General features: G+C 38.4%; 1 protein-coding gene across 1 annotated transcript in view; it reads left to right on the top strand.

Annotated features, from left to right (window-relative positions):
- The first annotated feature begins 821 nt into the window (after positions 1-821).
- Positions 822-15813, top strand: part of LRP1B (low density lipoprotein receptor-related protein 1B) — a 582545-nt gene continuing 567553 nt past the window's right edge. Inside the window, exons 1-2 of the mRNA XM_010575228.1 lie at positions 822-870; positions 1033-1158. Coding sequence (XP_010573530.1) covers positions 822-870; positions 1033-1158 — 175 coding nt within the window. The remainder of the gene's footprint in view (positions 871-1032; positions 1159-15813) is intronic.

Raw genomic sequence — 15813 nt, 5'->3', positions numbered from 1 at the left:
ATAACAGTATCCATTGGCTTTTGGTATGAACTAGACCAATGGCTAGATCTACAAGTGGGATTGGGGTTAATTGTCTCCTTATTTATACCTGGTTTTACATCATAGTAACAGTATTGACTCTGGTGAAGTTCTTTCTCGCTTGTATCGGTGTAAGAATAATCAAGAAACCTTTTTCCCGGCGACCTGCAGTGTAACCTTGTGGAAGGCACTACTGTAATTTATATATTGATAAAATGAATAAAGTATATTGCACAGAGGCTTTGTGAGCTTTAATTAATGTTAGGATAGTTTTACATTAATTAATGATGGAATAGTCTTGAGTTAATTAACTCTTGATCTCAAGGACATCAGACTTTGGTTGAATCCAGCAGATAGTTTGGGTGTGCCAGGCTTCCAAAATAGCCCTCTTCTTAAGGCCATTGTTTTCAAGGTGCTTCAGTGTTGACCTTAAATAACCAAATCTTTTGTTTGCAAATTTGTCGCGTGAAATATAAAATAATATAAAGTAGTTTTTATATAAAACATAAAAGTACCTGAAGAAATAGTAAAAAATATATGCTTATTCAAAAAGACCTTTGCTTACAAAAATACATCCTTGAAAATTTGATTACTTGAAACAACAATTTGAAAATATTTTCTGGCGCAGGAGGGGAGAATGGGGTACCTCCCTGCTGAAAATACAAAGTTAAAGCTTGTTGATTTCTATCTAGTGAACAAATTTACTTTGTGATGAAATAGAGAAAAATAGAATTTCTTAAAATTCTGTTTCATAGAGGTAATTTATGCTAATGCTGTTCATGTCTGGTTGGAACGGTTATGGGATGCTCCCACTGAAACATGGCAGCTGGATGTTAGGGCTCTACAGCCTAAGTAAGGGTATAGGATATCATTGAATTATTACTTCACATTGTTTCTATTGTTTGCTTTGATTTCTGATTTCAGAATCACTTTATTTTCACTTTTCATTTTCATTCTGCCACTTTCTTTTTCTTCATTTTTAATCATTGCATTCTAAACCATTTTCATTTTCAGAAGAACATCAGTTATGTGACGTAGGAGAGTTTCTGTGTCGTGATCGTGTGACTTGTGTCTCCCAGCACTGGCTGTGTGATGGAGAGCCTGATTGTCCTGATGATTCAGATGAGTCTTTAGACACATGTAAGTAAAGAAGGAGCCACTCTTATTTTATCTTCCTTTTAATGGTAACATTTGTAGTTGCACTAACTGTATAATTGAAAGGATGGATTCTTTTTTTTTTTATAAATCCTGAATAAATCTTCGTATCAAGGGGAACAGGTTACATTCACTGTGTAGGTGAGAGACAAAAGAAATGGAAGAGATGGAAGGTGTTTTGTTCATGTGCCACTTTGTAATGAACACTGTCGCCAGAGCATATGTTCCCTATGCTCTCACTGAGCTGTAGATGAGCTGTAGAGGGCAGAGGCAAAGTCAGACACAGGAAAAATGTATTCCTCTGAAACAAGGGGAGGTGGGGTGGAAATGAATAGTGCAAAATGTTTTCAATAAAAGTATGAAAAGCATGCAAACATCAAAGGGAGGAATGAAAGAAGATGTAAAAACTATGAGGGGGAAAGAAGCAAAGAAAGGAAAATGAGGGAAAGCTTTAATAAAACATGTTTAATTATAGTAAAAAGACCTTGTTTTTTTTAATGTGGCTAAGAGCTTCTGAAGACCGGAGTAACAACCTTACAGACTTTTTTCTTATCAGCCTTGTAGACTACTGATGAGGTGATATTAAATCTTAATGTTCCCTTGTTTCCTACGTTCTGAGGAAAATGAGGGAATTTCCTGATTTTATCCTGAGGATAATCACTTAATGTAAGAGAAGAACCATGTATTTTGTATCAAAGCAATACTGACAATCAGGAAGGCTAGAAGTGTGGTTTACTGCTAAAAGAAAAGATCAAACATCAGACAGTATTTAGAAGTCTAATCTTTAAAATTAGGGACAGAAATTCAAGATGTCTGGAAACTAGTTCTGTCTGAGCAAACATTTCACCGATGATTGCAACTTTCCTGCTCTACCATATGTTCTCTGGAACAGATATGAAAATTGCCTCCAGGGCTGTGGTGAGGGTGCTCTGATTAACTGCCTTTGAAACACTTTGGGATTTTCAAAACCAAAATACTGTAGTTGGAGGCTGAAAGGACTGTCATGGTTTAACCCCTGCCAGCAACTGTGCAGCCACTTGCTCACTCCTCCGTCTTTCCCTAGTGGGATGGAGAGGAGAACTGGGGCCGGAGGGAGGGGAAGTAAAACTCATGGGTTGAGATAAGAACAGTTTAGTAATTGACATAAAATATTAAAATAGTAACAACAACAATAACAATGATTGTAATCAAAAGGAAGATAACAAAAAGAGAGAAAAATAAAACCCAAGAAGGACAAGTGATGCACAATGCAGTTGCTTGCCATCTGCTGACCGGTGCTCAACCAGTCCCTGAGCAGCGATCGCCCCTCCCGGCTAACTGCCCCCCAGTTTATATATTGGGCATGACATCCTATGGTACGGAATATCACTTTGGCCAGTTGGGGTCAGCTGTCCTGGCTATGATCTCTCCCAGCTTCTTGTGCACCTCCTTGCTGGCAGAGCATGGAAAACTGAAAAATCCTTGACTTAGGATAAGCACTACTTAGCAAGAACTGAAAACATCAGTGTGTTATCAACTTTATTCTCATACCAAATCCAAAATGCAGCACTGTACTACCTACTAGGAAGAAAATAAACTCTATTCCAGCTGAAACCAGGGCATACAGTTAAGATTTTATTACTGCACTGATGATTGATTACTGTCTTCTCTAATATAATATTTTCAAGGATAGTGTTAATATCTGCAGTTAAAAGTTTTTCTACTAACTAATAAATAGTGTGATAAGAGCACAAAAATGGTCGCACACAGTTTTTAATTTGCCTCCTGATATTTAGCACATAGTTCCAGATCCAACAGCTTGCTGGATGCCGAGATGTTTTCCTCTCAAGAACTTTGCATGTTTATTGTACTGGACCATATGATCTGTGCTCAGTAATGCCATTCAAAGTCACGACATATTAAAAACCTAACCTCTGAAGTTTATTGATGGCTTGAAGAAAGGGGGATGGGGTGGGAAAGCAATCCTGCACTCTTCCTGACATCACCCAGCCTGGTCCTCTTGGAAACACCTTCCCCTTTGCAAATGCTAACAGTTTCTATAGGATGCAGATGTAGCTGTCCTAAGTCAAAGGTAGGAGTTAGCATCATGGCTTTTCTGGTTGTAGAGCAGGAAGATGTTTGAATCCTTATGCACGTAGAGCTTACAGAGCCCTTTGCTGACGAGATGCTGGTTAATGAGGTACCTGGGCACACTTGACTGTACGGGCTGAGATGGTAATCGTGTTGGGTCTGGTGCCCTGTCTTATGCTTTCAGTTCAACTCAGTCCAGGACTCTGTGTGAGAACCAAGAGACGGCACTGGGGTGCTGGGTGAAACTTCCTTACATATTTGCTCAGTTATGTTTTGGTCTTGATGGTTCTCTATTTGTTTAGTCAGCAGAATTTTCTGTCAAATGTAGTATTTCTTGAAATACGTGTATGTACTCTAGATTCATCAGGTAAGTTGTTTCTCGTTAGACATGAATATAATGTTCCTGGATTTTCCTGCTGATGCTTCACATCATGGCATCTGTAAGGAGTTATAAACTACCTTAAAAATATTCTTATGAAATATTTGTGGGCTCTGTGGTGTTAATGCAAGGGATACAGCAGCACCTTCCAGTTTTAGTGCACCTAGTCATGTGTCTGTTTGTTTATAGATGAATGCAGCCTCTATTTGTCAGCTCTTTGCTGACTTACATACAATGAATTATTTGGTGTAGCCTGACAGATATTGCTAGTTGTTCCTATAGCCATAAACAAATGGAGTTTGATTGATTTTCTGTGGATTTGTACCTAGTAATAGGGTTTTCTGGGTTCTAATAATGTGCAAGCATTGATCAAAGTTTTTCCTGCAAGTGGAAGTTCTTAACTTCTCTCCTGTGGGGTTTTCAAGGTGTATAAAAGGAGAGAAATTCTCATGCTGCAGCTTCACCCATGGTGAGAATATGAAAAGTCTTATTAGTCTCATCACTCGACCATCTATTTGCCGAAAACTTCTAGGAACTAATTATCTTTGTGGCCTCTCCGCTGGTGGCATTTTAACCAGGTTTTGCAATAGAACCTGAAAGTTATTAGGCTATACAAACACACATGATATGACTCTATCAACTAATTTCCTCAGGAATCCACCTGAAATCATACAATATAGTTCCTTTATTAGCATTAGTAAAGAGATCTAGGCTTGGACAGAAAGGAGAAAAAGGTGGCATTCTTAGTTATCATTAAATTCAGCCTCTGTGTTGGCAAAGGTTGGGCCAGGGCTTTATGCAGGCATAGCTTTCATGGGTTTTCTGCAAGTGTGATGGAGGTGTCCTGTCACTGGCTGTGTTGTTCTGAGTTGATAGACAGCTTCCATCACCAGTGTGTTCCCCTTCTACTTCTCATCTTCCACTAAAGGGTCTCAGAAATAGCTTTGTAAAACCAGAAGTGAATTCCTACGGCACCTATACTTGTGTTCTCCTCTGTTTCTTAGCAGCTGTAATTCTTTCTGCTCTCAGCAGAGCTGCTGCTTTTTATAGTGCCAAAGAACCTGGTTCAGTAATTCGTAATGAATAATTTAGTGAACAAATTTTTTTGCTTTTCTGTTTGTAAGTTGTTCATGAGAAAATTGATTTAAAAAAAATTGTATTAATAAAACACTTGACCAAGTAATTCTACCTTTTCTTGGGTGGTAAGTCTCTAGGTTGTTCATAAGGTTTTTGCAAATAGTCAAGATTCAAAAATCAATTTACTTAACCTAATCGGATGATGCTAGGTTCTTCAGTAGGCTAAATCAGCAAACTCACTTGAAATCAATAGAACTCTCGGATGCCCCAGAATCTGGCCAGACATGTTTGACTTTTACAGATAGCTGTTGGTCTGGAGGTTGATGCAAATGTTTAGAGGACTTACTCTAAAAAGAAAAGAAAAAAAAAAAAAAAAAATTGCTGTCTGTAGACTCATTTGCCAGACTATTTTGGTGGGACAATTACAAAAGTCAAATATACTGTTAAAAAGCATAGAGTTTAAAAACAAAAGTAGTGACAAGCTTTTGTATTGCCTAGTGTCTTTTCACTATTGCCTGCTTTAGGCACTCAGTAGTTGGAAATACCCATTTAATACTGTTTTTCTTGGAGTGATGGTGGTGGTGGTGTTTTGTTTTGGTTTTTTTTGCTTAATTCACCATTCTTGCCACTAGTATTGGTCTTAAGCTGTAAGCATTTGCTTATCTCAGCAACTTTTATAGGGGCTTAAGTAGGGAAGTTCACTAATTCTGTCTCAAGATCCAGTTTCCAACACTGTCATTTTGGGGTACCAGTGTGTGTTGCATTCCACAGTTGTACCTCTGAATAACATTAATCTCTAAATAAGCCATGCAGTTGCCCAAGGAATATCAATGGCTTCTGAAATCTAGACATTTGATTTGATGTACTGTTATCTGGTTTCCTCCTCAACCTCCTGCTAACAGGGTTGAGATGCAAAAGGTATATTGGCAAATTACTCCATACATTTAGTACTTCAGGATTTTTTTCTGTGTTTGCAGGTCCAGGATTTCTCTGACTTGCATATCGTTTTCTAATCTCAGTTCACAAACTCCTCTCTGTCAGAATACATTGTGCTAAGGCAAGGTGAAACAAAGGAGCAGGAAAAGAAATTGCTTGTTTTCTGTAGCTTCTTTCTAGAACTGTACACATTGATTGTGTTTGGTTTTTGTAATGCTCGGTGCAGCAGCAGTTCCAGCAAGGGCTGGTTTATTGTCTCTTAGCCGTGAAGTAGAGGAAGATGCTATAACACTGCCTGATACTTGCCCTGTGAAGAGAGACTCGAGGTCTGGCACAAGTATACCCTGAGCTCTTTTCATATCATTCTGTGGCATGTTGAATGCTGCAGTGCTTTGCTACGGCACAGTTACCCATTAGAACCATCTGTGACCCTAAGTATTGCTTGAATATCATGAATGTCTTAGAAGAGGGAAGAAACCACAGTACAATATGAGATCTGCTGCTATCAAGACATGGAAGTACTTGACACTCAGTTATTTTAGCAGCATCAAAATTCTGAAAACAAGTCACGCTGCACTGCCAGACTGCAATTCTGTCTCTTATGCCCACAACTGCACTTTCTTTGTTTTCCTGGCACTATTGTTCTTGTATTTGAGCTTTCTTAAATGGTAGCTGAATGACTGTTTGCATACATGCCACACACACAATTTATTTGTAGTTGACTGGTCCTGAATTGAAAGAACCCCAGTTTGCATTAGCAAAATATCAAATTTGAATGGTCCCTGTCTCTAGAAGTTTGAGTAGATGTAGCCTTATCATAACATGTTGATATTATCTTTGATAATAATCTTTCTCTGGGATTTTGAGGGAATATCATCTCCTATAATAATAATTAAACTGAAGTTGAAGGAGCAAAAGAAAGGCAGCAACCAGAAATACCTTGTTTAAAGCTCGAGTCTCACTTTGTTTGCTAAAATAGCTTCTTTCATTCTCTGGATGCCAATTATGTGAGAGTAGTTTCACAAGCTTAAAAATTGTTAATTGGGTACCTCAGTTGTAGTTCTTTTACCAGCAAAGGATAAGATAATTGGATGCCATGTTACTCCTGTGGTATGAAACAATAAAGATAAAATTTCCTAAATCTCTGAATTCTTTTATGAAGATTCATTGAAATTCAATAGAAGCCAGGTTCCCAAACCACTCTTAAGTAGCTTCGGAAAATCCCAGATCAATAAATGACTTGCATACATTGAAGACAAGCTGCCATGAGGCGACTGAAGGTAAATGAAGAAAATGCTGGACATGAGGGAAAAATGTGGTCGTGTTATCACTCTTTGTAATTTTGCTGGATGTAGTTACTATTGAACAGGGAATCTGCTATATAAAACAGCTGCTTACACCTATTCTTCAGCAAGATACTTGACCGTGTTACTGGTCATACTAATTTAAACTGTTTTGAGGTGATGAATGTATACTTGCTTTTTCTCTTTGAATCAGGATCTTTCATATCAGTAGCATAAAACTGAACTTCTAGAGCTCTCGTAGGAAATGAACCGCAACAAAATGACAAATGTCAGCAAATTTTATGAAACTGCTGCTAGTTTACATAAAATTAAGTTAAATGCTTAATGCAGCAATACAATATTGCCATGCTTTTATGTTAGCTGGTGAAAAGAAGTGCTTCTGACAGAACAAGATGAATGTTTTGAAATAGGATTAACTTTCCTGATACCATTTTTGCAGACCTGAAAAAAACCCACACTTCCCACTGAGGATCGCCTTGTGGTTTACCCTGGCAAAACTACTGTGGTTGGTAACCACTGGTAAAAAAAAGATGTATTTATTATGGCCGGTGTTTTTGCCATCCTACTTTCTGGCATGTAGCCTCTCAGGTCTGCTGTGCTTGATCCCGTTCAGATAGTTTGCCATTGCCTGCCCCTTTTCCCTGTGGTGAACACCTGCGTGACTGCTACCTGGGCTTCAGCTCCTGACCTCTGCTTTACTCCTTACTCCTTCATTTGGGAAAACCGCCGTGCTCGGCCCCTCCAGGAAAGGTCATTTTGCTGGTGTGATGGGATTGCTGATGTCCTGGTAGTTAACGGAATATTAGAGCAAACAGTCTGGAAAGGATGAATGTTGATGGTGCTCATACCCTCTAAGCCTTTTGGAAAGGTTACAGAGAAGCACCCCATTGAGACAAATCCTGCATTGCAGTCTGTCTGGAGGAGCTGAAGTTGTTCCGCTGTGGTGTTTGGGACTGGGGTTGATGAGTTACCTTCCTGAGAGGCTTCGTACTTTGGGGATGTTCCTATGTTTGTCACCACTAATTCTGCTCCTTTTCCCTCTTGGCTGCCCCATCTTTGGGTGTAGGGGAGCGCCTGTCTTGGGCCAGGGAATAACCTTTATGTTTTTGCACTTACTTTCTGTCACAGCTAGCATATAAGCAATGGTATTGAGGCCCTAGAGAGCGTTTAGGCAATTCCTTTTTTATAATTTCCCAACGGACAGTAATACTACTTCTGAGACACAAGCACGTTGTCAAATTACTGGAATACGTGCGTTTATCCTTGTCTGAATAAAACCAATTCACACATTTTGTGCGAGTGACTTTGAATACTTGGTGTGACTAAACATACGGCTGTGGCCCCTGCTATAAATTTCTTCCTGACGTTATTTGGACTCGTACCAAATATTTGCACCAAAAAGGTGTGCGCCTCCGGGTGTTGGCAGCTTGGGCCACTGTGAGGAGAGGTTGGGGCTGCCCGGTGCTGGCCGGTTCCGACCGGTTCCGCAGTGTCCCCAGGGCAAGGCCGCAACTGGGCCAGTCAGCCATGGTGGTGGCAGTTCTGGGAAGGCGTATTTAAGAAAGGGCAAACCGCTGCCTGGCAGCGAGGAGTGAGGAGAGAAAGAGCCCTGTGAACACCTCGGGTCAGAGGAGGAGGAAGGGGCGGAGGTGCTGCGGGCGCCGGAGCAGAGATTCCCCTGCGGCCTGTGGGGAGAGCATGGAGGAGCAGGTGGATGTGTCCTGAAGGAACTGCGGCCTGTGGAGAGGAGCGCGCTCTGGAGCAAGTTCTCCCGGTGGGGACTGCAGCCTGGCTTTGAATTAAATTAATCTTCCCCCAGTCGAGTGCGTTTTGCCTGTGACAGTAGCCGGTGAGTGATCTCCTGTTTATTTGACCCTCGAGCTTAGCCATCTTGTTTTCTCCCACGTGCTGTTGAGGAAGGGGAGCGAGCGAGCGGCTGGGTGGGCATCTGGCAGCCGGCCACGGTCAGACCACCACAGGGCTGTCTCTGTCTGATCCCGGTATTATTTGGGCTGTCTCTATACAGCCTATATAGGGATACAAAGTGCTAGAGGATTATTAGGAGGAATGCAAAGGTACCTGCACACCTATTTTATGTATCATATACCCTGTCAGCCAGGTTAATGCGCTGGAAACTAAAATTTACACTGTGCTGAACACAAGGATCTTGCAAGAACAAGGTGTAAATTTGTCCAACTGGTATCAGAAGTATAGTGCGTCTCGTTCCTGGTAACTTGTCGGGCGCTGCTGCCTTATCTGTAAAGGGTTAGCAATAGGGGCTTGGCTTCCAGCAGCGTTCATTTTGTAGGGGGCTGCAATTTCATTTCTGTGAATAAAAAAATATTTTTTTCTCAAGTGATCGTTTTGAAAGTGATGTGCTACAGCCAGGTGAGCATTGGAATTTGGCAGGGAATAGGATTACTTGCTTCTGCTAACTTTTTTTTTTTTAAATAATTTGAAAGACTAAAGGCATTCAAAATTTTTTTTTTTTAATAGTTTATTTTCTAGTCGGTGTATTCATTTCCACTCTGGTTTCCAGTCTGAGTGTTCTTTAACATTGTCCTTAGTCCATACGCCCAATCCTGTTTCAGCCAAAAATAATTGTCTTAAAAGGTAGTTGAAGACTTTGCAATAGATTTTGATTGTTGTTCTGAAGTTAGTGTGTTGTATATGCAGATATTTAAACAATTATTTACAACTTACCAATATAAATAGCTACATTAACTTTTATTATTGGCTAGTAGGTTTTTGTAAGTCTAGCTCATTTCTGGTTTACTAGTAATGATTCACGCCTTGCAAATGTGTAGCAGGAGATCTGTCTTCTGCACAAAAAGTTTAAAAAAATTCCTTTTTTTTTTAAAGCTGTGAGCTCATAGTATGAAAAGATCTTTAGACAAGATTTTCCCTTGTACATAGGAAAGTGTTAGAGTTTATATGACCATCTGAGTACATAAAATACAGCAATAGACTTCTTGCCTTTCCACATGGTGCAAATTTTTCAAAATATTTATTTATGAATTTGGAGGGGGAGTGTGATGTCAAAATCACAGAATCTCCGGTCTATGTGAAAGATGAGAACCACATGGGGAATCAACGTGTTGTTATTGCATAGAGACTCGGCACCCTTGGCAAAAGGTCCAGGTTCAAATAGGTATAATTTCTGTAGCTCTCCAGCTGCATATTTTCTTTTGGAATAAAGTATGCAATAAGAAGTTCAGTATTGAAGGACTTAAAGGTCATTGTGTCTCTCAGTGACACGGTCATTAGAAATAATTTTTTTTTTTTGTGTCTATGGCCGATTATCTTGTGCATGATTTTCCAAAAGTGGTTCATGGGGAATTCAATTAAATGATTGCTGACAAAATAAGCCTCTTCTAAGGTCTGTGGAAACATGTAGGTATAATACAAGGCCAGGATAGAGCCTTTGAAGGATGATGCCCAATACCTAAAACTCTGAAACACCTCATTTATGGATTAATTGCTTGCTAAAATTGCCCTTCCTACACAGGAGCAGATCTAATGGGATATGTACTCATAAGACAAGAAAATGAAAAGATCAATCTTTTGAAAAACCTATAAAAGTAATTCATACTTTGACCAAGACTTTGTTTTCAAGTTTTTAAGCCAAAGCAATTTTATTTTCATAGCTAAGCTGTAAATTACAACCCCCAAAAAGTGCACATGTGGAGAGAAGACATGGAGAGACTTGGCACAGTTTCTCTTTCATGAGGTTGTGCTGGCTGTTAAGCTTAACCTAATGACTCCCCGCCCCCAGCATTAACCTTCTTGACAGTATTTGGTCACAAATAAGACACATGTTTCAGTGTTAATCACATTTTGGGCGAAGGCCGTCTTTCAGGTACAGATGCAGTTCCCTCTGGTTTCACAGGAGGGTTGTGTCTCTGGTACTGTCAACGTAGGAGCCCCCCAGCGAGGAGCTAAACAATAGCACTGTGGTTGAAAGAAACTGCACCAGTGAGTCTCTAAGAGACACTGGGGCAAAAAATGTCTGTCTGCCTGAAAAAGTGGGGCAGTACCTGATCATTAGAAAGTGATGGAGGGGAGAAATGTGAGATTCCAGCATGGTTTTTTGTTTGGTTTGTTTTTTAGAAGCTCTTTATTTAGTTTGATATGTACTTTATTTAGTTTTATGTCTACTGATTTGAACTTTTTTCCATGATGATTTTGCCCCTATTTCTATGCACGTTTATTTGTAATCCATTTAATTTGCATTCTCTTTTACAGCTTAACAGTTTTATTACTTATTTTCTTTTCTCCTCTTTCTTTTCATATTTATGGCCTTGCAACTCTTTCAGGGCCTTCTGTACTTGAGTTACCCCTTTCACTCCAGCTCTGCATTTCCCACAATTTTTTTGTTTAGTCCCAATCCTCATTGTTGCTTTATTAATGATTTTCCCACTTTTATTTTCTTGCTTTTTTTAGTTCTGCTGACAAAACTACTAAAATTACTGTGAAAACTGCTTTTTCATCCTCTGTGTTCCTTTATTTTTCTTCTGTCCTCATCCTAAACACATTCCCTTTCCTCTCATAGGTCTCATCCTTTTCACTGATGTCCTAATTCTTATTCCTTGATTTTCTGTCTCAGTTTTTATCTTCCCGTTAACAGTCCTTTGTCTCTTGCTATCTTGTCATGCTATTGCTGTTCAATAGTCAGCATCAGGAAAAGAGAGTATTTTGGGAAATGAGGAATGCACATTAAGCAGGATAATTCAGCCAAATATCAAGATGATTGTGAGAGCATTGATTGTTAGGCTGTCATTGCACTCTCTACCAGGAATAGCTTTGGTAAAAGGGAGATACAGTAATTTCTCTATCATAGCATTGTCTATTGATTAGGCATTGATAAAATTTAAAAAGATACTTAGAAAAAAACATAAGTACATAGCATCATCAAAACCCTTTTTGGCTTTGCTAGTATAAAAAGGTAATTTTTGATAATGCAGGGATTTATAATTTACAGCAATCTTATGTATGAAATTTCTTGTTGAAAGATTTTTATCTGAGGTGATGCTACTTCACTGTGGGCCCCAATTGCACTGAGACTCATTACAAATGTTTATAATTATGATGATACATCTGGCCTCTAGATCCTGTACTGGGACATATGTAGTGTATTTAAATAGTGGGCTGGATGGTATTCTTTATTTGTCACTTAAAAAGTGCTAAAGTGTAATAACCATTTTTCTTCTCAAAATTACTGATGAAAACAACTCTCATTAGCAAGCAGATGGCTTTCTGGAAGAAAAGTAAAATTGCTCTTTTTGAAAATAGGGCTGTGATTTAAAATAAGAATTTAGCTGTGTTATTAGCGATAAAATGCACAGTGGTTTTAGTCAGCAAAGAGGGGCACTTTGCTATAGACGAAGAAATAATGCAAGACAAAAACCTCTGCTCACAAAGAATAATGCATAACTATGACAAAGGTGTGTAACTCACTGTAGCCAGCAGCCTGGATTCAACTGTGCTATGTTTTAGTCTTTTAATAAAGCAGAAAATGAAATGATGGAAAAGATTTCATTTCAGAAAGTATCCTTCAGGATTTAGTTCCTTATGTTAACTTAGGGATGTACAGATCTAGTGCAGAAAGTCCATGTTTTAGCAGCTCTTACTTTACGCCCCAGTACTTCTGAGTGAAACTTAACTGTGCCAAATGAAACATTCTAAAGTCTGCATTGCTTAGCGCCTTCATCTTACATTATTCAAAGATGCATCAACATCCATGTACATCTACTTTGTAGGACTGTGAGCTGTGCCCTCAGAAGTAGGGCTTAAATTGGATGTAAAAAAAAAAAAAGTATGCCCAACATGAAATAATTCCGAGTTAGTTCTACTCATGAGAACAGGCGTTCATAGGATTGGAGCCAAGTTTGTGTATATATTTACTCATGGAGAATGCTAAATTAATTTTTACCATCTGACATTTATAACCTCATTAGAAGCACAGCTTCTTAGAAGGTATAGCTGTTAATGGTGTATTTGCAATAACACGAGTTACCTCAAAGTAACAATGTGGCAAACTTATTTTTCATTATTTAACTGTTAAAACAAAATCTAGATGGAAAAAAAATTTTTTGTTGTGGTTTTGTTCATTTTACAATAAAATGACTGCTGAAGTGTTTCTTCTCTTTGCTTCACTTCTTAAGCATACATAAGTATGCCAAGGCTACAAAGAGCGTCTCTCACTGCCTTTACATACAGGCTATAGAGAATATTGAGATGGCATTTTCTAACTCATTCTGACTTTTTCTGCTCTACTTCTATACCGGGCTATTTGATATTTTAGCTAATTTTTAAAACTATTTAATCTAAAGTTGTCCAAGGTGGATCTCTAATGTGCTGCCATCTTTGGTTTTCTACCTTCTTGTTGCAAGAGGTAATTTAGTTTACAAGTGTGTTCCATAACCTGAAGCCAATGGTAAGTTCATGTACAAAACCCAGGTGCAAATAATGGATAGTATAAACAATAGGTAGCTGCTCTACTATTAAGAGAGATGTTATATAGCATAATACCTGTTCAGTACAATAATAAAGATACATTATTCTTACTGAAATCTATCTTCTCTGACTATATTTTCAGTAAAAGAAATAGCACCTGTTGTTGTCTTGCCTTTCAATGAATTTGTCTCCAACCTCTTCCTCTCCTTCAGTCTGGAGTGTTGCTGGTGGCCATAGCTCTGCTTTCAGTCCCTGGGAAGTCTTGTACAGGAGAACACATACTGAGCTGGGACTGCAGGGCCAGTGTGCGCTTTGCCCAGCGTATAAAATTAATAAGGAAACCTACTCAGATGTTGGATTTTCCATAAGAACAAATATTTTGTTTCATTGATTTGTAATTTCCTGTTTGAAATGAGACAGTTCAGTTTAATAGCGGGCTTATTTTCACAGTTGGGTTTTTACTCAGTAACGCAGTAGTAAGTTCTCAAGACTGTTCTCCCTCTCCACCTTACCCAAAGCTGGGTTTTTAGTTTTTTATTTATTTCTGTGACCTGCATGCAGATGTAAGTGTACTGAAGGCTGACGGTTGTACTCATTAGGCTCCTACAACGCCAAATCTCATTTCACTTTGGCTGCACTGGAGATGCCTCTGAGGTCAGCCAGGTCAAAGCTGCAGTTGCTGCAAGTAACTATATAATTTCTTTCTTGCTAACAATCCTAGGGATTTGAATGCGTCTGATGAATAAGGTCCGTTGAACTGAACTATTTTTGTATTTACAGAATCATTTAATTTGCCTTGTTCTTATCTTCCTTTGCAGTGACTTTGGCCTGGCCTTCCACCTTGGTCACTTCTTGATATGTAGTGGATTTCATGCGTATCCTGACTATGTGACTTCATAGCAGGAGGAGGAAATTACAAGAAGATCATTAAAGTGTGAAATTAAATTCTTAAAGATGAAACATCTAAAATAGCTAAAACATTACCCCCAAAACAAACAGTGCAATTGATCCTACTTAATTACATGCTTAATAATTTTATACCAATGTAAAGCACATTGACGATGTACTAATCCATTTCATATTCACTGCCACCACAGATTTCCTCCTTCTTATTTGCTTTGAATCTCATCATTATCATGCACATAAAACTAGTATTCTTAGAATTTTTATAGTATTATTTCCATATAAAATGAGGAAAAGTCTAATATATGAATACTAAACAGCTCATTAACATGGTTTGTAATATATCTATTCATGATAAAAGCAGCTGAGAAATCCTGTTATAAAATAGTACTTCAGTCCCAGAGTATATCTAAGATTAGAAGAATCATGCCTTGGATAATAAATACTTCAGGGAAAACAGGAAATCTTAAATACAAATAACATCAAATGAAGAGCTTTGTATGCTTAATTAAACACATCAACAGATGCATTTATTTCAGTTAAATAATTAATATATTATTAGTACTGGCAGCAAGAAATTTTTTGTGATTAAAAAAACCTGAAAAGTTTTTAATTTCAGGAGAAAAAAATGCTGCCTTTAAAAGACATTAAGGACATTTTTATCTGGAACTGGCACAAAGATTGTTAATGATCGAATTACTCAGCAAGCAAAATGTGTGGAAGAAGAGCCTAATCTACCATGTCAAGAACTCTGATCTTTAAATTCACTCTATATGGGCAAGCTACTGCGTCCAGCCTAAGAAACAGGACTGGCTTTGAAACAGTTTAGGTGATGAATGGTTCCTTCCCTATCCATGTGCATTAAGGTTTGGTCCTTGAAGATATTGTCTCTGGCCTTTTAGCCGTGCTTCCTGGGTCCAGGCCACAGGAACAGGCTGTTGTGAATTATCTGTCGAAAACTGTACGTAGGTTGTGTGATGGAGAAAAACTCGTGCGTTCATGGCGAGCGTTTGTTAGAGGTTAGAGCTGAAATTTGGGAAGATATACTGCAGGATTAAATTACGTATTTGGGGTTCAAGTTATCATCAGTTTATATTTTGGTATGTATTTAGCTATGTGCTTTTCCCCTTTCTGTAGGCTTTTTGTACTGGCCCAAACCAGAGTCTTTTGCTACTGTTTAGTTGCAGTTGTGCCATAACAATTCAGCTTAAGTTTCATATTCAACCCCAGGATTCTAACATATGAAGAAACACTGCTGACAGCTTTATAAAGGGGTCAGGTGTGGTCCTTAAACTTTGCTCAGATACCAGATTATACAAAATATAATTAAGATCGAGATATAACAGTGTTTGGTTATCTGAAATGTCAATAAAGAAATATCCCACAAATTATTTCTATTAGAAATGCATCTGGTATTGTTGACAGAAAATATTATGCAACACCCTTTCTATACTTCTGAATATCGAGCCCCAAATTGGAAAACTGCCACTGATTTGATTTTTTTTTTTTTTTTTT

The sequence above is a fragment of the Haliaeetus leucocephalus genome, unplaced genomic scaffold, assembly GCF_000737465.1.
Source record: "Haliaeetus leucocephalus isolate CR32 unplaced genomic scaffold, Haliaeetus_leucocephalus-4.0 Scaffold451, whole genome shotgun sequence".
NCBI lineage: Eukaryota > Metazoa > Chordata > Aves > Accipitriformes > Accipitridae > Haliaeetus > Haliaeetus leucocephalus.
The sequence above is the reverse complement of the archived record's forward strand: the minus strand, read 5'-3'. Positions and strand labels throughout refer to the sequence as shown.